At 51.1% G+C, this 25272-nt stretch overlaps 1 protein-coding gene across 1 annotated transcript; it reads left to right on the forward strand.

The window, feature by feature from the left end:
• The first annotated feature begins 483 nt into the window (after positions 1–483).
• On the forward strand, positions 484–17527 carry SYNDIG1L (synapse differentiation inducing 1 like). Its single transcript, XM_021542762.2, has 4 exons — positions 484–605; positions 11872–12330; positions 13578–13715; positions 15257–17527. The coding sequence occupies exons 2-4, from the start codon at positions 11902–11904 to the stop codon at positions 15413–15415; spliced, it is 726 nt and encodes a 241-aa protein (XP_021398437.1). The 5' UTR covers positions 484–605; positions 11872–11901; the 3' UTR covers positions 15416–17527.
• Positions 17528–25272: the final 7745 nt, after the last annotated feature.

Raw genomic sequence — 25272 nt, forward strand, 5'->3', positions numbered from 1 at the left:
GCAGAAAAATACCTGACTGAGCCAGCAAACGAGCCGGCTGTCGCCGGGGTGCAGCCCCCAGGCCGGGCTGCCTGCCCCCTCAGCACCGGCTCGGGCAGCGAGAAATCGCTTTTATCCTTTTCCTTTAAACTCTGCTCACTGGCACTGGGTCTTTCCCCTGCTGGAGGAGTGGGAAGGGCTGTGCCCTGGGAAATGCAGCGATCCGAAGAGAAAGGAGAGAGTTTGTGCGGTGCTATCGGAAGCAGCAGGAGAAGCAGTCACGTCGGGAGCCCCGGCGCGGCTCCCCTCAGGCAGCCCTCGAGCCGCTGATCGCACCCGCGCCGAGCGCGGCTCCGCGGGCGCGGAGGTGCAGCGCGGTCCGGCCGCGCGGGGCACCGCGCCGCTCCCGCCGGCGCCGCCGCACTCGGGCACCGGCCGGGGCCCGCCGCTCCCGCCGCTCCCCACGGCCGCGCCCGGGCCCGCCGCAGGGCCGCCGGGCGCCCACCCGGCCACAGGCCGCGGCGGGGCCGCCGAGCCGCTGCCGGCCGCCGTCATGCCAGCCGCCGCCTCTCCGCTCCTGCCGCCGGTGCTCCAACTTGGCGGCTGAGCCCTTCCTCGGCACGCAGGTAAGGACCGCGCACGGCTCTGGGGTGGGGGCACCCCCGCTGGCACCCGGGTGGGTCGGCATTCCCGGGGGGTCCGGGAGCTCGTCCCCAGCGTCCCCAGGCTGCTCCAGTGGGATGGCAGCACGTCCCCAGGGAAAGGCAGCCTCGCGCCGAGCTCGAGTTGGAGCCAGAGGGGTCAGAAAATACGCTGGGGGATGCAAAAAATGAAAGGATACAATCTGGAGAAACCAGGACAAATTATCTCGTCAGAGGCTCTGGCGTGTCCAAAATGTAAGAATTTCAACCAAAGTTTAGGAGGCCAGATATGTCGGAGCAATTGCAATGACACCTTGGACCCATCCTGCCTTCAGGACTCCCTCCCCGGGCGGCAGCTCAGCCGCCGGCTGAAGTTTGGGGGTGGTTTTCTTCTGAGAAGCCTCAGCAGCCGGCAGGAGCCACGCCACTGCCGGCTATCCGCGGGATGCAGCTGGGCATGGGAACAGTCCGGGGACCTCGGTACATGCAGCTGTCGAGCACCATCTCCCTGTAGCCCTGAGGATGACCTCCCATTTTGTGTCTGGGGGATAAAGCCACTCGTTCAGGAGTTTCAATGGAAAGCACTTTCCTTCTCTACCCATGCCTGTTTATAATTCCTTCTCCAAATCTGCTGCGGGTTTCAAAGCCATGTTACTCTCCCAAATCCATTTTACTGGGCTGCTTCCTTTGCTTCTAAAAAAGATAAATTCCCCTTTCATTTAGCTTGGATCTGCCACCAGTAAAAATCTTCTTCCCGGGAGGAAGGTAGTGCTATATTAATACCAGGGGAAACCAGAGAAGTGGGGTCTGACCCTGCCTGCCACACGCAAAGGAAAAAATAGCTTTGGTCTCTGAGGGATAGTTGCTGGTTACTCTGTAGATTGTCATGAGAAGAAATTACCCAAGCCAAAATGCAGTGACTGCATTTCTCTGGCAAAAGTTTCTTGTGTCATAAAAACAGTGGCAGAGCTAAAGCTTTGGGGAGCTGAATCCACTTCACTTTGTCTCCCTGAGCCACCGTCAGAGGCAGGTAATAAACACCATTATTAAAGAATGAGTAATTTGCTGCAGCTCTAGCACAGTGAATTTGTACAGCAGATCCCTGCTTTTGCATGGTACCCAACTCCTTCCTGCCCTCAGCCCAGCCTGCAGACATCACCATCACTTGCAGAGAAATGACCAAGTACTTAGAAAAAAATTTGCCCTTAAAATCTCCCTCTAGCCCCTACAAGTTCCCTGAAGGAAGCCCCAAAAGGGACAATCCTGCCCAGCCCAGGAGCTTATGGCAGAGCAGTCTGTGGGCCCATGGCATGGGTATGGCCACTTCAGACCATTTTGGTTTTTCTGCCCCTCCACAACCCCTCTACTTGTGTTGGGACATACTCAAATCTTCCCAGGACCATCTTTGACCTCACTAGGTAGTCCAAAGCTCTGCTCTTTCTGCTCTCCTTTTTCTGCCTGGTTTCTAAAGTTCTGGACCTGAGCCTGTGACTGGCAGGTGCCACTTGCAGGAGCTGCAACTCTATTGCTGCTTTCAGGGTGGTAATTTCAAGCAACATCTTCAGACAGAATTTCTCTATTTGTAGAGTTGGATATGGGCAAATGATTGGCTTTTCTGAGTGAAGGGCCAAGGCACAGCATTAGAAAGGGAAAAAAGTCATTACAGGTTTCCTTCAAATTGTCTTTCTGTGGCAGTTTCTGTCAAGTAAAAAAGGAAGCAAACCAAACACTTTGCTCAGCCTGGAAGGGAAGACTACAATGATCCCCCAGTGTTTCTTGGGTGCATCACTTAAACCAGCTTCCTTTTGGAGTAAAACACTTCAGGTATATTTTGAAAACCAGAGTTCATTGCAGTATTTGTCCCCAAGCTGTGTGTCTGGAAGCTCAACAGCTGGTGTGAAAAATTGGCCCAAGGCACATGAGAGATTCAATGCCATGTGTGACAGCCACCATGCTGCTACTCCTGAGCTGGGCAGAGGTTTCTCTGCAAATCCTTCCTGCTCTCCATGACTTCCATGGTGTCAGGGCAGGACAAGAGGGTCCCCACCCAGCAGGAATATGCTGGGAGGGAAACACCATGAGCAAAATGTCCTCGCTCAGCCCACGCAGCTCACCCAGTGCACAGCTGCCTCTTTCACTACATTGTGATGCTGGATGGGTGCAAGAAGCAAGCTGAGTCCTCTCTCACAGGGGTGGTGTCATGGGCTGGGAAGAGAAATGGGCCAGGAGGAAATGGAAAACATCCATACAGCAAATGAAGGAGCAGTCTAGAGTGTGCCTCAGCAAGGCAACTTGACCAGGTCATGGAAAAGAATATGTGATATTGTTTTGTAACAGCTTTGTTTCCACACTATATGAAAGAAAATTTAGTACTATCCTCTGCATCATCCTGGAGTCTGATACTGTGATGGACAAGGGTTGTGGGATGGCTGGGGGCAGCTGCTCTCTTTCCTCTCATTATATTCCTGACAATAGAATAAACCAGTGTGAACTGCCCCTCCTCAAACTCAGAGGGCACATTTCTGCTTGAGTATTCTTTGGCAGTATGGAATTTTGGAATATGGAAGGGACTCTCAACATCTGGTTTGGATTGCACTTTTTGACCCTAGTAATAATTTTAACACCTTGAAGTTTGTCTGGGCCTGCAGATGTTCGCCAGATGGGAAGACAGCAATCCACTTATTTGCTGGACCAGGAAGTCATCTTACTGCTGATAACTGGAAACTTAGGGTTTGGAAATTTAAGATAGAAAAGTGTCATCTCCACAACTTAAGTTCATTTTTAAAGAGAGTGCAGATCATTGGCAGATGAATTAAACATCTGAACTACAGAGGAGTCTTGTGAGTCCCCAGGAGAATCAGGACACAGTAAACAAGGAAATAGCCCTGAGCTGAAGGCAGGGAGGTATGGATAAAACAAACAGGGCAGTAGGGAAAGGAGGGTGCTGCATGCGCTAGCCTTCAGGGTGCTAATGAATCATTTGAGTACGGATATGTTCTAAACAGAGACAAATGAGCAGTCCTTAACAGACGCTTTACATTGCCAGCTTCAATTGGTAAGAGGGGGATTTTCAGGGAGATGTCAGCATGGAGTTAGGTGCTGTGGTTAAGCCACTCTATCAGCAAGCCACAGCTGTGAAGGGGAGGACATCTTCCTGTGCCCCAAACAACTGCTGCTACTTTGAGTGCTATGTCCCTGTCCCCATTTTGGTCTCGAATGGTGCAAGTCTCTCACCAGGAAGAAAGCCAGGTCCCATCTGCCTGACCCCTTCTGTGCAAGATGTTGAAGGGAGATCATCCCTGGCATGCAGACCTGCACATGGTCCCAGGCTGGGCTGCAGGGCAAAGGGGAACATGGCTGGTCCTGGAGGGGAGCATGAGGCACTGATCTGCTCCAGCACAGGATATTGAGTGGTCTCTGAGGAGGATGGGGTGCAGGGTCCCATAGCAAAAACAGCCATGAATGGCCTGTGGGACCTCATGAGCAGAAGAGCCTTGAAGCAGAGATTATGGGACTGGAGAAAAGGGTATGGGTAAAACTGCCTACTTGGAGAAGAGCATGGAGCCATTTAGGATAACCATTGTGTTCAGTCCAATACTGGGTATGAATAGTGACAGAGAAAACCTGATGTGAAATCGAGGACTGTAGTCATTAGCAGAGGAAAATCAGCCATGAGCAAAATTACAATCTGCCAGCAAGAGCTTCTGTGTATTTTCCAGCAGCAGAGAGAATGTCCTGATAGTAAACACATCTTGAAGGACCTCTGTGAGCAATCCAGTGGGATACTTGTCACTTTGGACACTCTGACCAAGAAGCCTGATCTCGAGCAAGGAGTTGGGATGCCTTTGTGCTGGAAGAATTGGAGCACAAGGTGTCAGTGAGTTTGGCACTCAGTGTCTCTACATACATGGATTTTTCTAAGTAGGTTTTCTACATTGAGGGCAGAATGCCAACACCCCTCTCTCCAGAGAGCATTCTTAGTGTAATTCCTTAGGATGGTCCTGAGCTGAGGAAGAGAAGGTTGAAGCCCAGACCCAGTCTGACTTCATGTTTCTTCAGAACAGTGACTTAGATGCTGTAGCAGGCAGGGGAATTAGTCTCCTCTGACCCTCGACTGGTATTTTTTGGCTCAGATGAGAAGTGAGAGCCCAACAGCTTCCAAAAGTATCTTCACTGGCTAATGCCTCAAAGGGCTAGAGATGCTGACAGTCCCAGCAGCAACCATTCGTGGGAGTCATTGGCCTTGACCTCCACTGCCTCCCTTGCTGGGTCCCTATACAGGAAAGTGAAGAAGCTTCTGGTGAGGGCAATCCATCAGTTTAGTTTGGTGTCATGTGCCACTTTAAAGCCCCTCACAGGGGCTTCTTGTTGAAGGTTTGTTTCGGTGCAGACTCAGGAGTGCTCTGAGGCTGAGAGGACTGTCCCAGTGTGGGTGTTGGAACCTTCAGAACTTGCCCATCCCTGATCCTGTCCTGGTCCACTTCCCTGGCCCAGTGCTACCAGTCAGGTCACTCACTCTGCTCTGCCTCAGCTGGGCACCCTATGGCCACTCTGCTGCCCTCCAGCTCCAGGCCAGCCGCAGGAGCAGCCTCCTGACGCTGCCCGCTCTCATCCCTGGTCCCGTGTACGCAGGACAACCTGCAGAAATTTCCGACAGCCGCCTTATTTACTTGTTCGCGTCTCCAGCTTAAAAAAGGGCATGCCGAGAGAGTGCAAACCTGCTAATTATACACCTAGCCGCCCACACCACCATGTGCTTTATTTCTACCACCATCCATGCTTCCTTCTTCCCGCATCACCAACTCGATGAGCCCTTCCCGTACTTCTCGTGCCTGAGGGGCACGGCGAGGTGCATGCCGGCAGGCTTGGCCCCCGGCTCCGTGCTCACACTAGACGAGCCAACGCCAACCATGGGTTGCCCAGCGATTTGGACATACAGGCACCGCACTCAGGCTTTGCCCGCAGGCACCGTCCCGGCCCCGCGACGCTGAGGGTCGGGAGCGGCTGGGCGGTGCGGGTGGTGCGGGGCTGAGAGCGTGGTGCGGAGCTGTGCGGGGCTGTGCGGGCTGTGCGGGGCTGTTCGGGCTGTGCGGGCTGTGCGGGGCTGTGCGGGCTGTGCGGGCTGTGCGGGGCTGTTCGGGCTGTGCGGGCTGTGCGGGGCTGTGCGGGGCTGTTAGGGCTGTGCGGGCTGTGCGGGGCTGTTCGGGCTGTGCGGGGCTGTTCGGGCTGTGCGGGCTGTGCGGGCTGTGCGGGGCTGTTCGGGCTGTGCGGGGCTGTGCGGGCTGTGCGGGCTGTGCGGGGTTGCGGTGGGCGCTGCGCGGCGCTCCGGGGACACCTGGCGGCCGCCTGGCGAGCGCCGGACGCGGCCGAGGATGGGGACACGGCAACCACGACCACCCTGGCGGCGCCGCACAGCCGTGTGCGGGCACTCCCGGTGTGAAGCTGAGAGGTATGGGGATACCTCCTTGGAGGTGATGGAGGTTCTACTGCTCCCCTGTTGATGTGGGCACGGGCAGTGTGTCCAGATAGCTGGCACCGGAGCTGGAGACTGGAAGCGGGGGGAGACCCAGCCCTGGAGATCCCCTGGAATGGCTTCTCCAAAACCAGCCCGGCTCTTAGCTGCTAGCCCCAGGGATGGATTTGCTGCTCCCTACCATTAGGAGCAACACCTTAGTTCTGAGCATAGCTAGGCTAGAACACTGCTGCAGAGAAATATTTTTATCAGAGACAATAAAGACCCGATTTCCACCTGGAAATTGCCCAATTTGACTTGTGATCCTTGAAAAGCAGCCCATCGCATCCCAATTCTCAGAGCAATTTAGTCTCTGTTGGAGCCAGCAGGCCTTTGGTACTGGCTTTCCACCTGTCAGGAGATCAGAACAAGCATTTTATTCACTCCTTTCCTGCTCTATCCAACCAGCTGCATCAAAGGTGTGAATCAAATTCTCTACATCAGAAATGCCTCAGCTATCCTCCCTCTAATATAAGTCCAGGCTTTGTGTCACCTTCTTCCTTCCCTCCTGGTCCTCACCAACTCTTTCCCCTCCAGCAGCTTCATAGTCCTTTTCTTCTCTGTGTTGGTGGCCAGGGTCCAGTTCTCTGTCTGGCTCAGATGTCACTTTGCTTCCCCTGCCGCATGCTTCTTGCCCACCATTTGCCTTCCCACTGCTGTCCCTACTGTGCTCTTTTGTTTCTCTGTGTACCATCTCTGCCAGACCCATTGGGCCAACATATCTCACCACCTTTCCCTCCTGCGCCACGCTGAGACCTACCTCCCCCACATCTGACCTTTCCAGCCCCCAAGCAACCTCACCTGATGCTCGTGCCACAGCAACCTTTCCCAGGACTGGTGAAGTCTTTGTTACACCCCGGGGAAGAACAGCCCCTCAATCAACATGTTTATGCTGTGCCCAAGCCAGAAGCAGTGGTGTCAGACGAGCACTCGTGGCAGCACTTCAGCGTTGGCTGGAGTCAAACTGCTTTCTGCAATCATGTCTGTGGGGCTGATGAAAGCACTTCCTTCTCCCCTTGAGCTGTGGTTCACCCTGCAGGGCTCAGGGCTGAGACATGCCAGGGATCCATGCTGCTGCACGGGCTCCTATGGGTGAGAGAGGGCTCGGTCCATTCCTGCCAGACATATGGTCCATGAGCTCTCACAGCCCTTCTTTCACCCCTTTCCAGAATGACAGCTGCTCAGGCAGTGCTGTGCCTTTGCTTCTCAGCGCTTTTGTGAGATGGCTTTCTCTTTGTCAGAATCACAAGCTTGGATTCTCTGAGGCAGAGGTACTGTGTCCTGACTGGACCTGGGCCTCTGCTTAAAAGGTCCAAAGCACATCCTGAGAGCTTCTAGGAAAGTCTGGGCTCAGGGACAAGTGCTCAACAAATCTATGCTTTCCTCTTCCATCAGGAGTGGATCTGCATCTGTCCTGGGGCTATGGTGCTGTACCTGGCCATGGTGCTGCTTAACATCAGCTGGATCGGGAACGGGCATTCACACTGTCCCCTGCTCTCAGATTAGCTGGGGATGGCAGTGCAGCAGGACACCAGTACCTGAGGGCACCGACCTCCCCTGGTGCTGTGCTGAAGAGGAAAGCCTTCAGCCAGGATGGGCTAACCTTCTCACTCTGGAGTCTGGGGACATGCACCATAGCCACAACCTGCTAATGAGCCCGGGAAGCAAGGCAGAGTGTTTGCTTGACAGGGCAATTAAATGATGATTGATTCCTGGAACAGCTATTTAATTCATCATTAGCTGGCTTATCACAGCCGGCATCTGTGCCAAGGGTCCCTCTGAGAACTGCCTCAGGGGATGTGGTGTGGAGGTGAGATCTGTGAAATACAAAGCTAAATTTGTTACCTCTTTATTTTTACGCCTTATTTTTGGTTCATTTTACCCAGTACTAGCCTTAAGAAACTGAGAGTACACAACACAGCTGTGCATTTCCCACTCTGCCGGGGACTGCTGCAACCAGGCTGGGGAGTGTGGGGGCCCGCTCAGCCAGCTGGTTACAGGAGCAGCCGTGCACAGGGGGAGGCAGTTCGGTGGGGAGCCAGCAGCTGTCAGGCAGCAGTAGAGCTCCAGCAATGGTTCAGCTCAACTAGGGCACCGCAGTCTGCCTCCTCCCAGGTGTGCCCAGGTTGTGTGTGTATGCTTGTACGTGTGCATCCCCCCATGCACCTAGCAGCATGTCCATGTGCATCCCCCGTGCACCTAGCAGCATGTCTGTGTGTGCATCCCCCGTGCACCTAGCAGCATGTCTGTGTGTGCATCCCCCGTGCACCTAGCAGCATCTCACCACCGCTCCCTGCTGCCAGTACTGCCCAGACTAGCCCCATGGGGCTGATGGATATGCACACTATCCAGCTTTCTGATAATAAAGACAGAGAATCACCACTCTTTGACAATTTTGTCTTTTATTGCTTTCTTGCTTTCATTTTCTGACTACATTCCTCTTTCTCCAAGCTTTGTTATTAACAGACATTCTTTATCATCAGGCTTGTTTTATTACTAGGCTTCCCTTTTTAAGTCCCTGTGTGACTAAATTCCCTGTAGGATTCAGATAACCCAAATGGGGTTTGGGGACAGCTGCAGGGCTGGTCTGACTCTCTCCTTCCCTGCACATGTGCATGCAGGGCTGGTCCTCACCCTCTCTGCCATTCCCTCTCTAATGTAATCTCCAGAGGCTTGGTGGCCCTCGTCTACACCAGCAAACCCAGATCATTCGGTACACGGCCTCTATGTGATGTGCTGATCTCGGTGACTGTGGAAAGCATCTCTAATCCCTCTGGTACTGGAACCCTTTCACTTCTTCACCATTATTGGAGTGGAAGGTTTCAGCCTGGCTGCTTTCAAGCAGGGCTGAGCACACTGCTGCAAGCGTGTTGTGACACTGTCCCTCATTGTCCCCTCTCCACTGCTGACAAATGCCAGGACTGGGCACGAAGGATGCAGTTGGTGGCTCCTTTGCTTATTTATCAGAAGCACTGGGAGATTTTCTTCTGAACTTTCCCCCTTGTCCCTGCAGTCTCCCAGGGAGAGCATGAGCCCCAACTCCCAAAAGTGGAAGTCAGCAAGGATAACATACTTTAGTACAGGAAATATTTTTTAATTCCAGAGGGTACAGGACTAATACAGGCTAAATTCTTCTAGCTGTAGCCCATGTCCTGTCCATGCTTTGTGCAGCAGCTCCAAGATCCTGGCTCTGCTCTAAGGACAGCTCCAGGACAATCTGAGGGACCAGAAAGGTTTGAGCTCACCCCACTTTCCTGGGATGAAGCCTCAGCCCTGCCCAGCCCACATTCACAGACTTCCCCATACTTCAGGAGTTTTTCCTGTGATTTCTGATACCCACACTGTTACTTCCCAAGGTATGTTCACCCTAGGATGTTTGCTGCCTGCAAGCCCTCGCTGCCTCTTCCCCACAACCCAGGTCAGTGAGACATCTCCCACTAGCCCTTCTAGCATCCTATGGGACTCAGCAGTCTATGTCCAGCAACAGTCCAGCTGCATAGATGCACTCTTCCCACACTGGTTCCCTGGCACCTCCCAAACTGCCTTTTAGGTTTCCAGTTCCTCCCAGCTCCTTTCCCTTCTTTCCCCCTCCCACTCTCTGTTTCCCAGCGCTTGCTGCTGTGAACGTGTAGCTTTTCTCTGCAGCTCTGCTCCTTCTCCAACCTGTTGCTGAGGACCCAAACTGAGAAGCACAGCAACTTCCACACAGACAGCACCTGCTGCCCAGTGGCCAGCAGCCTGCCCGAGGTCCATCTGCTGGTGTTTCTCAACACATTTGGAACTGACTGCCTTCAGTAGTTCTCAGCAAGATCCCATTCCTTCCTACCCTAGCTTGCTGCCAGAATCATGTCTTGAAATAAGGTGTGGATGCTGAACTAAAACTGTCAGTTTTCTCTCGCTAGTTCTGGGCTCCTGCTTTGGCTGCTGCTCTCAAACAACACTTGGTGACTGGTCTCTCCTTACAGTTTTGTTAAAAAATAGGTTATTTTATTAGAAATCTAGTTTGCAGGTTAAGGTAAGCAAAGAAGAGGATTGTGGTTTCCTTGTCTGAAAACTGGGATGTAGCTTTGAGCTTCCCTGTGTCTGTGCAGAAAATAAAACCATATTTGCTATAAATATGCATCTCCCTTAAATATTTTGAAAATACTTAATGGCCATCTGCTGCATGAGCCACTACCAGCTTTATAAGTAAGGTGGGAAACTGTGGAAGGCAGGAAAAGGTTTTAGGAAGGGAGAAGTGAAGGGCATTCACCAGAATGCAGTGTTTTAGCAGCATGAAAGGGCTTTCAAACAGTTCCATTTTCCTGAGCAGATTTCCAAAATGTGATGACTGCTGCCTAAACAAACCCAATGGACAGGTCCATTTAAAACCATGTACAGCTCTCCATCTGCATGATGTTGTAGAGTTTGGCCAAGGAAACAGAACCACTTGGGCTTTTCAGTTTCTAAAGACTTCAGTTTCTCTATTTATATTTCCCTCTTGAGAGTTAAGGCCAAGGTGGTGTGCTGTCTATCAGAAAACCTCAGGGATTCTTACAGCAGGAGGAAGTGTGACCCTGCTGCACAGCATCCTGCAGAGGAGTCAGTGACCCAAGTCTCTAAGGGGAACAAGAACATTTGAGGTTGCAAGGCAATAAGGTGGCATGGTCTGGGAGCTGGGAAAATGCTAAAGAGACTGTAAAACCTGGGGCTCAAGCAGTGAAGAGGGCAAAGTAATTGTTTCTCTCTCCTGAGAATGCTCATATTCCACTGTACTTTTTCTTTGTTCCTAGGTGGGTTGGGAAGCCAAAATAGTAAATGCTGCTCTGAAGGAAAGGGGTGGAAATATTTAATCTGAAAAAAAATGAGAGCAGTACAAGACTTCAGCACTCTGAAATGGAGGAAGGGAGAGGGAGGTGAACTTCACTAAGGAAGAAACCCATGTGGACATTTGTAGCTGAGGATCTCCTTTGGGCTCAGCATTTTCTGAAGCTGGTGGCCCAGAGCCAAGGCTGTCTGGCTGACACTATAACCAGGGGTGGAGCTGGTTTAAACAGCACTTTGATGTGATGTATCATTTACTTAAATTTTCATAATTTCAAAGTGAACCAAACCCCATGGAGTCTCCCCTTTAATGTCCACATCTTTCTGTTCCTCCTCACAGCTGGCCGAGCATCCAACACTCCCACCCCAGCCTAAACACCAGCTCCATGTCCTCACAGCAGCCCCCTGGCTTCCCTTGGTGGCTTACTGCACTTGCTTCAGCCCCAGTTCAGGTTTGGATGAGTCCTAGAGAACTTCATGTGCAGCAGAAAGCCAATTAGGTGTGTGTGTAATGTCCAGTGGGATATAATTCATCATGCAACCCTCTACTTTGGGAAGTCAGGGAGACTTCTTGAATGATTGTAAGTCTCTTATCTACTTCTGTGCTGTCAGTCTTTGTCACAGCACACATTATGAACCAGCAGAAAAGATGCAGTAGGTCCTTTCCTGTCAGGCTGCACATGGCCAAGATGCATTATAGATACAGCAAGTCCTCATGTTAATCCGGCCTGAATCAGATAACTTCATTGCAGGGTTGCATCCTTATCTTGCTACTACCTGGGAAGATAGCATTCAGAGGTGGAGAGGGGTCTTGTTTTCTCCAGTATTGCCATTTTTTTCTGTTTCCACTAGCCTCTTGACATTGGCTGTGCTTTTCTGCTCCCTTGCCTTGCTGAAATAACAGCCTACTCCCTCCCACCCCCTCTGCTCCTGCAGGATCTCCCCACCACCACCGCTGCCGGCAGCATGGAAAGTGTGCGTGAGCTCCAAAACCCGCTCTTGGCCAAATCCAATGGCCACCTTCACAGCAGCTATTCTTACCACCAGCATCACAGCCAGGACTACCCCAGTCATCGCTGCCAAGGGAAACTGTATTCCTACATATTCCAAAACACTGGTGGTGCCAGGACTCACCAGCTGCTGGATGCCAGTTCCCTGCAGCTGGCTGTTGAAGCTTTGTATGGCCCCAGTTTCATCCTTGTGAAAGATGAGACTGCTCTCAAGGTCAAGGACAGCAAGATGGAAAGCTGCGAGACCACTTTTACAGAAAGCAAAGAGTCTTCATCTGAAGCTCCTGAAGGGCAAGAGGCACAAGGATCCTGCCTGGTAGAGAGCGACATCCGTATCCAAACTGTTTCCTATGAGGTGGAGGAAGAAGAGCTCCAGGAGTATGAGGTGAGCTTGGACAGGTAGGATAGCACTAAACTCCTGTGGTCATTCTTTCTGGACATTGGCTCAAATTCTTGATAATTTTTTCTCCCTTCTTTACCCAGAACTCCCCCCCACCCCAATCCTACCATCTCCTGCCTCGCCAGTCTCCCTGTGCATCCAATATTTCTTCTTCCTCCTTATCACTTCTGCTCCTTTCTCCTCACTGTGACTTCAGAAGGAGGTCAGCTTCCCTAAGAGAAGCCTGGCTGCCTGCTGCTGGGAGCAAAAGGGAGGTGGGTCTCTGCAAGACCCTTGGGAAATGGGAATGCTTTGAGAAGGGCAGCCTGCTGCTGCTGTGGCACTCAAGCTAAAAAGAAACAGCAATTCTTGCATAACAGCAAAATTCACATGCCTGATGGCAGCAGCTGAGAGAAAGCTTTTTATATATATATATATATATATATATATAAAGACAGGATGAATCCTGCACAGGAAGAATGAAAGCTGACAAAGCAGCCTTGCTGCTGTCCTGTGCTCTTCTATGGCTTGAACAGTGGTGCCAAGGCTGGGAAACATCATCCAGGATCTTGCGAGGTGCGAGGTGGGAGAGGGTCCCAGAGCTCACTGGAGCTGACGGCCCAGCACAGCTCTGCTTCTTTTGGTGTTGGTGATGTAGCCTGTTCAGATGGCAGCAGGGATGTCCCAACCTCTGTGTCCCTTCCCCACCAAGACACGTCACTTGCAGGGTGGTCTGAGGCTGGCCCAGCAGTGCCCAAAAGCGAGGGCTCACCACAGCCACTGAGCAGTGACTCACTAAGGGCACAGGGCATGCTGCCCCTGCAGTGGAGGCTCCAATTCAAATGCTTTCCCTCACTTCCTAAATTAGTTTAGCAAGATATTGATCTCCTAGACTCTAATGGGGATAAGTAATTCTGTTTAAGTTTGGTTAAGCTGACAAACAGTCAGTTCTGCCAAAGCTGAAGATATTTCAGTTTAAGACTCTTTCTAACGCAGGGAAATCCCAGACCCCCAGCATTTGCTCTGGCAGGGAGCCAAGAATCCAGTTTGCTGAGCTACGGTGTTCCTCATCAAACCATACTGAAGAGTCTAAAATATTTTTGAAATTTACTCCTTGAATTTGCCAGTGGGAATTGTATGAGAACATGTGATGGGACCAGGAGAGAGTGGGAGCTGGGAGGCGAGGTGCTGAGATGCAGCCTGCAGAGCGGCACGGGGAGGTGGGCATGTGCTGAATCCATCTGGTTTTGCAGAGTGACTCCTCCAGCGACAGTGAAAGCGAGGATCATTTCCTGATGCTCCCCCCCCGGGACCACTTGGGCTTGGCCCTTTTCTCCATGCTGTGTTGCTTCTGGCCCCTGGGGATTGCTGCCTTCTACTTCTCCCAAGGGGTAAGGAATCCCTTTGCTTGTTTGCATGTGCCAAGTGCTACAGCAGAGGCCCTGAAAGCCTCAGCAGCCCATGGAGGTGACCAACACCTTTCTGAATCTAAGGCTCATCTCTGTGCCATGGCCGTAACTCTGAGGGCTGAGACAAAGGGTGCTCCTGGATGTCTCCACAATTGTTGTGGGGTTGGAACTCCTCCAGTTCTGGTGTGGATTACTGGAGGCCAGGCTTTTCCTTTGAGTTTTCTGGCTGTTATTTAGGGAACTGGAGGGCTCCTCCTAGCCCAGTTTCTCACCCTCCAGCCAAGTTCAGGAAAATGGCATTTTCCCACCTGTCTTCCCATTCTCCATGTGAAGTAATGTGAAGGTTCTACACTATGACCCAGACTGAGGCAGGTCATGCCACAGGAGCCAGGCTGCTCTGGAGGCTGGACATAAAGGGGAGCTTGGTGTCCATATCACACCACAGCTCCTCTCTTGCACTTGTTTCTGATGCACATTGGAGCTCACAAGAGCTGCTGCATCCCTGAGGACTTGGCCTGGAGCCTGGGCTCGCTTATATCACTGTTGACCCAGAATAATTCATGAAGAGGCAGAGGAGTTACTCCACATTCGCATAGATGCTGCTGTACCAAGAATAGATGAGGGGAGGCATTAAGAAGTTAAATCAAGAGGGTAGGAACAGAGGTGGAAAAATATATGAGTTCCTGGCACAGAGTTAGTGAGAGGCAGGGGAAGCATTAATTGATTAGGACCCCAAGGAAGTGATTTCACATTTTTCCACATAGTGCAAGATAGCACAGTGCACTCTCCACGTGGTGATGTAGGTGGGGCAATTTATATCTAGCTCCATTTTCTATAACTACCCCCTTTGTTCACTCACTGAGGTAAGGACCGTATCTTTGTTTGGTGTCTTTGCACATTGAGTGCATTGATACCCACCTGGCAACTTGAACTCAAGTAGTAGGTAATAAGAGATATTGGAATATGCCCGAAGCACTCAGAGAAGCTGGAAGTTGCCATCCTTTTCCAGAGAGATGGTGATCTGTCTCCACTGCTGGTTTCATCAGCCCTTCAATAGCCAATAGGCTTCAGCTGAAAACCCCATGGAGGAAAAATCAGGTGGCAGCACAGCTGGACCAACAGACCATAACATCAAAAGTCAGCTCCCTGAGCCTAGGCAGCTCTCATTACATTTCTGTATAGGATGCACTGATATCTGGTCAGTACCACAGCCATCACCCCATGCACTGAGGTCTTAAAAGAGTCCAGCCACCCACTCACAGCTCTGGCTGTGTGCCCAGATGGGTGTTTTCAGACAAGTAGCTGAAGCCCGTGTTTCCCATGGAGGCAAAATCCACAGGGAAATGTGTGCAGGTGGCACTGCTGTTCTGAGCCCTCCCAGACTGACAGACACCTTGCTGTCTGTTCCCAGCCTCCATGGGGCACAGTGGCCAGAAGCACTAACTCAGCAATGAAACAACTGCATGCTGGTTAAAGGCCAGGTTGGTACAGCTGTGAGCAACAAGCATTTCTTCTCCTTCCAGACCAGCAAGGCTGTCTCCAAAGGAGATTTTCATCTGGCCAGTTCAGCTTCCCGCCGAGCTCTCTTCCTTGCCGCGCTCTCCATAACCATTGGCACAGGAGTGTACATCGGGGTGGTGGTAGCACTGATTGCTTATCTCTCGAAAGGGGGCCACATGTAGCTGCCACCTGCATGTCACTGCCATCCCTGGTCGCTGACCCTTCTGGGACTGAGCTTTCCTGTGGAGCACAGAGCACCAGTGCCTGCGAGGGCTGCTTGCACAGCAGGGCCCCAGCATGGATGTCCTGTGCAGGTTTCTTGCTCTTTCAGACAAACAGTAGACCCCTGTTCTCCCTGAGGCTGTGATATGCGACCATCTAACAACAGGGAATTGAGCACCAGCCTAGCTGCTGGGAAAAGGAGGAGCACATTTGCCTGGTGGAAGATGTGCAAGAGAGAAACCACACACTGCTGCTGGGCTGGTGCAACCAGGGCTACAGCTTCCCTTCTCAGCCCCACAGCTGGGAGATCCATCACTTGCCCAGGCTTGGCCCATGAAGGGTACACACAGAGAGAAGAGGGGATATGGTACCAGGGAATGACTGCTGCTGCTTCTGGGAGGCCAGAGTCCTGGTGGGGTCTCCAGACTCCTGTGATGGGGACAACATTTTCACTTCAATGCCATGGGGTGGCCTGACCCCTCAGCTGCAGTGAAGTGGGAGGACAAAACACAGATAAGACTAACAAGCATGCTTTCTGCATCCTGCTGCAGACAGACCCCTGATCCACAGGAGAACATCCCAGTTGCTGGTCTATCCCCAATCAGAAACACAGGAGGAAGAAAGGCTGGTGGTTGCACACCATCTCTCCCATTGTTGGTGCAAGCTGGTAGAGACAGCAAGGTTTTTCTGTGCTAATAGTGACTGCCATGCTGATCCCAAGTCAGAGCCCACATAAGGTTGCTCTCCCAGAGTACTGGGCCCTCAAAAGTTTTGTAATGAAATCTCTACCTAAGAAGTGTCCTGGGAGGGGTGCTGGCCTTGAAGGATTCCACTCCTTGTGTTAGGTCAGGGCCCTGCAAACAAAGAGAGATGGAAAGAAAAGGCTGACAAAACCTGCAGAATCTGGGTAGGAGTGCTGTTTGTGAGGGGACGAGATCCAGAGAAAGAAGAGACATGGAAGGAGCCTGAGACACAGAATGACCTCAACACACTCCTTCCCATGCCTTGGAGAGAGGTATCTCCATTCATCCAAAAGCCTCTGGTAACAAGGAAATACCAAGCACACACCCTCCCATACATCTTACTTCTGCTTATTTGTATATTTTCAGCAACACATTAAATGCTTCAGAAGTGGGTATGAAGGAATGGTTGCCCCAAAGGGCTGGCGTTAAGAAGCCATGACTCACCCCCCACTCTCTAGCATCTGCCTTTGACCATCCCTCCTCTCTCTGGCTCTCCTGTTGCCTCTTTTCCCCATGTGCAGGAGACTGCAGGCAGACTCTGGGCATCCCTCACCCCCTTCCCAGAGTTTCTGGGCCGGCTGCAGCCAGCTTTACAAGAGATGCAGCATGTTCCTCCAGCTGGGTGCCATTCAAATGTACATTTCATCCTAAAGAAGCATGTTGATGTCTGCAATTGCTATTGTACTTGAGCCATAAAAGAGAGAAGCGCATCAGAGACCTCTACAGAAGCTGGTCTGAAAGTTCCCATTATGGTTTTTAACATGGAAGAACTAATAAAAAAATCAGGAGAAAAGACTCTGTTTATAATAATGTGGAGCTGGCTATCAAAGAGGTGAGCTTCACAAGAATGCTGCATTCACTTAAACCTGGAGGTGTTTATCCTGTTCCTGAAGGAAGTTATAATCTCTCTGGTGTCTGGGTATCTTGGAGGGAGGTGTATTTCAGCGTAGATCACAGTGGACAAATACCACCCAGAGCAGGATGGTGGTGTGGGCTTTTTTTTTCCCCTGTGTAGATGGACAAGAATTAGGGAGAGAGACTGGAGTGTCTGTGTATAGTAGAAGCATAAAATCTGCTTGAAGAGGGGCAGAAAAATACAAATATGAGGAGGAAGTAAGCAGATCTTGCTTCTGATGGTGGACAGAGAGGCAGAATTTGCAGGGAAGGGCTGGCATGTCCAAAAGAGATGAGGTGGCCTTCAAGAAGAGTAATAAGGGGCAGACTCAACTGGCATGCATGTGATGGTTTTCATTCCCCTCTCCTGCATGTGCTCAGCCTTCCTGGATACCCAGTCCCTCCAAATAACCAAGAAAGAGTATTATTTCATGAGAGATGTCTGTGGGTGCATTTGCAGCAGGGGTGACCAGCCCCACCACCCCCAGCTCAGTGCTGTCCTAGTTAAAGCCCTCCCCTTCAAGTACCCCAGAATTAGCAGGGGTGGGAGATCCCTGCTGATTCTGGTCAAGACAAAATTATTTGGGCTGCCAGACCAGAATCTACAATAAGATACAGAATTTGCTTCTGAATTTGTAATTCTTCCAGCTGGTTCCCTCCAGGGGCTTCCAAGGGTGGGGGGGTCCAGCAATCTTCAGTCCAGTTCCCATGGGAATTCCATCCTTCTGAACCCCTAACTGCTTCTTTGTCTTTTTTTAATTGGAGATGTATGGGGAAGGAGTGGGCTAAAGGGCCAACAGAATTAGAGTATTTTCTGCTAATAGCCTGAATCTCTGATGAACTTGTCAAAGCCGGGGAGAAGGTGCTGTGCCAGAGCATCCCTAAGGGGGGCATTATGCAAATGCAGAAATTAGTTGGAAACAGCCTGAAGGGAAACATGTGGAAATTTAAATCCAAGGAAGAGCATGATCACTGCTGAATAACTTATTATAGACTCAGAGCGTCTGCTGTAGCTGCCTAAGCAGAAGGGAAGGAAGCAAAAAGGCAACAAGACATAGCAGTCAAGGAAGGTTCAAGGTCCAGAAACTTTATTGAGCTTTAAAAAAAATTAAATTAAACTACCAGTGGATGTGGTAGAAGTGACTCTTCACCCCGTCCTCCTGTCCTCCTAGAGAAGGGGTCCCTCTCCCAACCAGGACCCTCAGGTCAGCAGCAGAGCTCTGTAATTGTCCAGATCCCATAGGGGATACTCAGAAATCTGGGGGGAGGGAGGAATAACCTCAAGTTCTGGCCTGGCAACAGAACACCTGTCTAGCCCAGAAAGGAGAAAGAATGGAGGGAGCCTGGCAGGTCACTGCTGTGAGAGGTGATGCGGAGGGCAGAAAGTGCAAAGATGATCTTTGTGTAGAAGGACAGTGACAAAGTGAGATCTCTGGTGGCAGATGAGGGAGACTTTGGAGTCTCTTGAGATGAGGGTGGAGGAGGGTTGGTAAAACAGTGATGTCCTGTAACCACAACCTGCTGTCCTTCTCTGCATCCCAGAGCTTTCTAAAAAATAACCACAAGTGGTACTGAAGAGTTCCATGACATGGCAGAACAATTCCTTCTCCATTCATGACTGGGACATCTGTTTGTAACCAAGTTCCCACCAGATGGCTGCAGGTGCCTGTCCCTGTGAACACATGTACTGTCTGGCACCCTCAGCACAGGCACCTCAGCACAGGTCTTTTAAATTCCCTGGCCTCAGAAACCCTCTTACCATCACCCTCCTCTCTACTGCTCCCCAAATGCCCATACCCTGGCTCAGTTGCCCCACCAGTACTACCAGCCTTCATCCTAAGCCAGTGACACTGAGCAACAAACATGGACAGTCACCAGAAAGTCCATTCCCTGCCCCCTTCCCCAAATCTGTGCACAAACATCCCTCTCCTGTTTCACACACTCTGTGTGGCCTTTGGCTTCCCAGAAGTGCAATGACCAGGTGTCCCAGATGCCCTCCTTGCTGTGAGGACAAGAACCTGGGGACCAAGCCAGGCCCACTACCTGGACTGGTTGAACATCCCCTCCATCCTTCCCCTGCCTTGGAGATGCTCCTTGCTCAGCCAGGAGCTCAGAGCAGCACTGTCTAAGGTGTATTGTGATTTGGTTTCTTTTCACAGCAGTGGAAAGTACATTGTCTTCCAGCTTGAGCTCCTTTTGTAACCTCCACAGCATCAAGGGGAGTACTTCCTGCGGGCCTTTCTCTTCAGAAGCAGCTGAGAACAGGGTGGATGAAGCCTGTGTCAATGGCAGGGGTGGCCTTTGAATTCTCCTCCTTCTGGGATGCAGCCAGAAAGAAAGCTGCTGGGGAAAGAAGCACCAGCACCTCAGCACAGCTCTGAGTGATCAATACATCTGCGCTGTCGCCTGCTCTGCTGCCACTCCCCCCCCTCGGCAAGTGCTGTGGTGTGTCAAAACAGTCTCACTGGCTACAAATAGGAGCTGGGAAGTACTGATGGGGGATGCTGGAATGGGGCTATGCTGGATCTCACTCCTCTTCCCACAGGGATGAGGTGAGAGGATGGTGAAGGGGGAAAAAACTGGTGTGGTTTGTGGGACACTGTCCCCAACCAATGGGATCCACTAGGACACTGGTCCTCCCACACACCCCCAGCCAACCTGCCCCTCCTTGGGATCAGCCCTAAGGTGGTTGCTGTGGAAACTATTAGAACAGGATATGGGGTGTCCTTCCTGCTGCACTCCTGGCAACCTCACTCCCTGGGAGAACAAAGCCCCTTGCAGAGGCAAAGCCACCATCTGCTCTTCTCACCAGCACCCATCAGTGGGGTGGGATTGCAACCATGCTGGTGGAATGGAAATGCCTTTATTTCACTCCCATCTCTCATCTGGAGGATGGTGAGAAAAGACACACAGGGAAATAAAAGCAGAGAGGGTCCCTGGGCTCACTTAATAGCATAGTGAGTGTTTTCCCTTCACAGCAATCCAGTAAGAAAAGAGCTAATTATCTGAGACAGGGCAAATTTTTATTTCTGTCAAAAAAAATCCCCTTTAAAAATCATGTAGCAGTGCATCTCTTCACCTAGTTTATCTTTTCACTCTTTGCTCCCCAAAAACAGTCTGCTGTGGAGATAGCATGGGGAGGCACAGCCTGTGGCAATTCCATCTCTCCTGGGGCTGGTGGGAGAGAATTTTTGCAGAGAGAAGCCAATTAAGAGCTATTGCTCAGGCAGGCATCAGCTTCTGGGAAATCAGGAGCTTCATTACCTCTGCTCTCACCGCACACACAGGCACCAGCTCACTTTTCCAGACTCTGGTAGCCACACGTGCTGGAACACACTGCTGGGATCAAGCTGTCCCCATGGGGCAAGAGGACAAGTGCTGTTAAGAGGGGACAGAGCACTAGGTGGGGACACCTTCCTAAGGACAAGGCATATGCTGTCTCCATGGTCACTGGTGAGTGACAGGGCTTGCTGTGATGTTTCTGGAGGGCTTCGTTAGTGAGGGTGACACAGGAGGGTGTTGGCACCACCCTCCACTGCTCATCTATCCCTTGTGGTTCCAAGGGACTGTAACCAATACAGTTCCCTCTCCACTGTTCCACTCCATGTCCTGGTGGTATCCAGGCACAGGGACATTTGGGGACCACATCTGCAGGTGTGCTGCTTATCTGAGCTGACTTTGGCTTTGCCCTAGTTGATGTCTGGGCTGGATCTCAGAAGCAAGGAAGTCCTTTGCAGATGACCACAAATGCCCCTTAGTAGGTGTATGTTGAAGATGCAATTTAAATATTCTCATTGATGGTACTTCAGAAGGTTTGGAGACTCAAGACTAACAAGTGTCAGAAGCACCCAACTTAGGAGTTCCTAGGCCAGAGTCTGTGTCTTCCCACCCAAAATCAGCAGGATCGCCCCTGAGCAGAGAAGCTGGTGCTGCCCCCCCCCCAGCTATGCCAGAGAGTGGAATGGGGATAGGGATGGGGGCAACAGTGGGAGAGCCTCTCTTCTCCTCCCCACCCTGCCCCACTCCTGCTCAGGAACTTTTCTGGCTGCGGGGCTGTGCTCAACTTGCTCCAATCCTCTGAAGGTTTTCCAGCAGAAAATCCCCTGCTCTGCAATCCATTTACTTTTGGAGACACAACACAACCAGTTTTTAATCCTTTCAGCATTTGCTGACTTCATTTTTAAATAAATCTTGTTGCTTAATCAAAATGTCAGGCAGGATCAATCCCCGTTTCTCACAGAAGTCAGAGTGCTGCCTTCTCCTGGCACAGAGAGCTGAGGGACAGCCCAATGGGCAAGTGGTCCTTCCAGCCACCCAGGCAGGCTCCCTGCCCAGACTCACCCAGTTATGGAAGTGCCTTGAAGATAAAACTTTATTCTCAAGCACCTGAGTTTGGCAGGAGTGTCCATCTTGCCACAGCTCTCCTACCTTTCCCAGCCTGAAGTGATGGCAAAGGGATGGGGAGATCAGTAAAGGAATATGCGAGGGGAGGAGAAATGAAATGCAAATGTAAGTGCAATATCTGCAGAAATGCCAGCCTCAAAATACTATATCAAAGTCTAGGCATAGGCACCAAACTCTTGACAGTATTAGGCTAGAAAAAGGAAAGTTTTCTTCCTAGAGTGCTTTCATACTTGAGTACTTTCTCCAAAAGTGCAGTATTTTCCAAATGTTGACTGTGCTAAAATAGCCTTACACATCAGTGTACTTGTTTTCTAAAAGAGGAAAGGCTAGGAACACTGCATCTGGAACTTGGCCAAACTGCTGGGATGGAACCACAACCAGGTTCAGGTTATCAGGTGGGGGCCAGTCCAAGAAAGCTAAGACAGGTATTAATGGGGTGTTGATATTTTACAAGATCAGTTGGGCTGGAGGACAAAATCCTTGAGCCTCTATATGAGGATTGATCTTCCATATTTTCACTAGCAAGATGGCATAGGAAAGAGTGTAAATTGCTAATGAGACAAATTGGGAAGGTTTTGAAATACAGAAGAATAGAGAACTGGGCTACCTTGAAAGTGGGAGTGGTGGAGATGGGATTAAATGCAGGGAAATGCAATGAAGTGTTGCCAGCAGAAATTGCTGCAGCAAGGAGGGAGGTCCTCAGCTAGCAGCAACCAGGGAAATGGCCTGAGCCATTGCTCTAACATGAAAAAGGCAGATCTGATGTTTGGGTAATTAGTTCAGTAAAAAAATATTCATGAAGCATAATGGCAGGGCAGTGATGGGCCACAGCTGGACTCCAGAAGACACTTTCAGCCACAGCACATGAGACGAATTTTAATGGAAAGGAGGCAGAGCAGGTGGTAGAACAGGGAACAGGACCTGGCAGTGGCTGGCATAGCCTGCTGGGACAGAGGAAGTTGATTCCCCACAAATACCCCTGGGACACAGGAGGAAAAAGATTCTGTTTGAACAACTAAATTGGCTTGGCAGCACTAGTTGCCTGTAGTCTGGACCTATGGAAGGAATTATGCAGGAGACTGATAAAAATGATCAGGTTTTTCCCTCTTTTTCTTTTCATCTTTTTCCCCCCTCCCCACACAGATATTCTTGATAATGAATTGCTGCTATGCTTATCAGCATGTGAGCAGTTTTAAATGGTGGCTCTGGCTTCTCTATCTTTCTGCTGCTGCTACTTCTCCACTCTGATGATCCCAGGAAAGCACAGGAGCTATCCTGTGAAATGCAACCCTTTTGCCACCTTGATGTGCTTTTAAGACCAACATTATTGCTCTTTGCACCAACAAACAAGCTGCCTGTGCAAAATCTGGAGGCAAAGCCATGCTTGAGCTAACACTCATCTAAATGTCCCAAAGCTTTGCTTGGGTTCAATAAACTATTCCCACAGCACCTGGGCAGGCTCTGCTGCACTGCACTGCCCACCTTCCACACTCATCCCATGGACACAAATGAGATGCCTTAGTGGCAGGGCAGAGGAGAGCCCTAAAGGTAAGAAAAAGCTGGTCCCTATGTGCTTTGCAGATCCCCAGCTTCTGCTTTTCAGTCACCTTTTAATTTTCATCTATTCTGAGGTCAGTATTTAGAAGCACCTGTCTGTAAAGAAGTTTAGGTGACACCTGAGCTAAATCTCACTGCCCAGGTGCAAAGGGAGATATTCACCATCCCGTGCCTGGAAGCGTGATGCGGAGCAGCAGAGCCTGCCTCAATCTCCCAGCACCAGCTCAATGTGATAGCAGCATGACATTTACCAATCAAGTGCTACAATTTCTCATTTAAACTGCTCAGCCACAAACTACATCAGTAACAAACAAGCACTCACCATTTAGGTGGTGCCAACTGGCAGTGATCCAACATGACCTGCTGCCATCACAGCATAGGGAGGGAAATAAGTATTATTTTCCTCACCATACCCCACCCAGGCATCCAGCTAAGGGCAGGGAAAATATTACACCTAGATCTCTTCACCAGGGCTTCTAAAAACTGTCTTGCAAAGGGCTGTGGAGCCCAGTACCCAGAAGCAGTTCATTCTGCAGCTGGCCAGGTGTGATGCAGTACCACTCCCAGTTCAAGGAGAGTTGGGTGATGTGAAATAGAAGCCATTCCTTCACCCTGTAGAGCACTGGGCCACACTACAAAGGCTCCCCCAGGCTCTCCTGATGCCCACCTGCCCACCACCCCTTGTGCTGTGTCATGCTGACAGATGCCCCAGTCGTGCCATCAGGCACAGTCTGCCCAGCCTCATGGCCCCCCAAATAGGGCTCATGTTGGCACCATCCACTATCAGAAAACCCACCCTTCCTGCTGCTTCCTTTGACTCAGGCACGGCAGGAACACTCGGGATGGGGTGGGGGTGTCTTCCATCCATTTTCACAGCTTCTGCTGCAACCACCACTGCTGCTGAAAGCAGCTATCTCAGCCTCCAGCAGTTTGGAGACTTAGGTAATCTTTCTGCAGTAATTACCAGCTCACTCCCTTAGAGGAGTTCATTGATGAGTCCTCCCTGGCAGCTAATTACTTCAATTACTTCCTGACACAGAGCCCAGGGCTCTGTGCAGCAGCACACAGCTCCACTTGGCAGCTCTCTGCTCCTTATGCGCCTCCCTTCCCAAAACAGAAAGTGCCCCAGAACCCCTCCTCTGGGACACAGAGGACATGCTGGAGTGGATGGGCAGTGGTGGGAGCCCACCATCACCAAGGACAAGGAGCTAAATGGTTTATTAAGGCATGCCCCAGATCCTGGTTCAACATGGCTGCCCCACCACAGAACAACCCTGAGCACCCCTTTCTCCTGCAGCCTGCTGCTGGAGAAGTCCAGCAGAACTTTCTAGCGTAGGGCCCCTCTGCCTAGGAGGCTCATAGGGAGTGAAGCCAGACTACATCAGGAACAGGACCAGGCTGCAGCAGCCAGTGACAGGTTCCAGACACCTTAAGGAAAAACAAGTTATTTGCAAGCAATTTTGGAAGGAGGGGGTGGGGCAGAACAGGGGGATGGATTTGGGACAGACACACCACATATGTTGTGGCATGTCCTCTTAACATGGTAACTAAAGCTCATAATGCACTGTCAAAGGCCTGAGAGTATGACTAGAGTCAGTCCTGCTGACCAAGCCTCAGGCGCTGACCTTGTAAATGCAGAACTTGGGAAGCTCTCCCCCCACATCTGTAGGTTGCTCTGAGTTCTGACAGCTTCCTAGGAAGCAAGACCAGGTACTGCAGTTGTCACCACAGCAGTGGTACCAACCAGCCCTAGACATCCTACAGCTTAGTCTGGCACACTCATGCTCACAGACACCACAGGAGAACTTGCACACTAAGGGGATGAGGCTTTTTGGAGTCGGGCAAAGACCTCCTCAGCCTTATGCCTCAAGACACTCACAGGGCAAAGGTACAAACAGGTGGTTTCAGCCTCCCAGTACACCACCACCACTTCAGGGCAGGACTACCAACATCTCAGACATTGTCTCTGCATCCCTGCTGTCACACAGGCTGTGTACACTGGGCTATCTCCAGCCTTGCATCTCTTCTGGAAAGCAAGCCTTAGGCTCTTAACCAGGGAAAGCACAGCTCCAGACAGGCCTCCAGAGAGGAGACATCAAGCAGCAGACACTCCCAACCAGGAACCAGAAGAGGACCTTCTCAGGAGCAGAGATTGAGGCATGCACAGTCTCTCCCCGCCCATTAGAAAGTTTTAGAAAGCAGAGAGGGAGGGGAAAGCC

This window comes from Lonchura striata, chromosome 6 (assembly GCF_046129695.1).
Source record: "Lonchura striata isolate bLonStr1 chromosome 6, bLonStr1.mat, whole genome shotgun sequence".
In the NCBI taxonomy this organism is placed as follows: Eukaryota; Metazoa; Chordata; class Aves; order Passeriformes; family Estrildidae; genus Lonchura; species Lonchura striata.

What these genes read in the sequence shown, in the direction of transcription:
- SYNDIG1L (XM_021542762.2), top strand. Translation starts at nt 11,902, where the DNA reads ATGGAAAGTGTGCGTGAGCTCCAAAACCCGCTCTTGGCCAAATCCAAT. An exon ending in AAGAGCTCCAGGAGTATGAG is followed by an intron (nt 12,331 to 13,577) that starts GTGAGCTTGGAC and finishes CTGGTTTTGCAG; the next exon opens with AGTGACTCCTCCAGCGACAG. An exon ending in CCTTCTACTTCTCCCAAGGG is followed by an intron (nt 13,716 to 15,256) that starts GTAAGGAATCCC and finishes TTCTCCTTCCAG; the next exon opens with ACCAGCAAGGCTGTCTCCAA.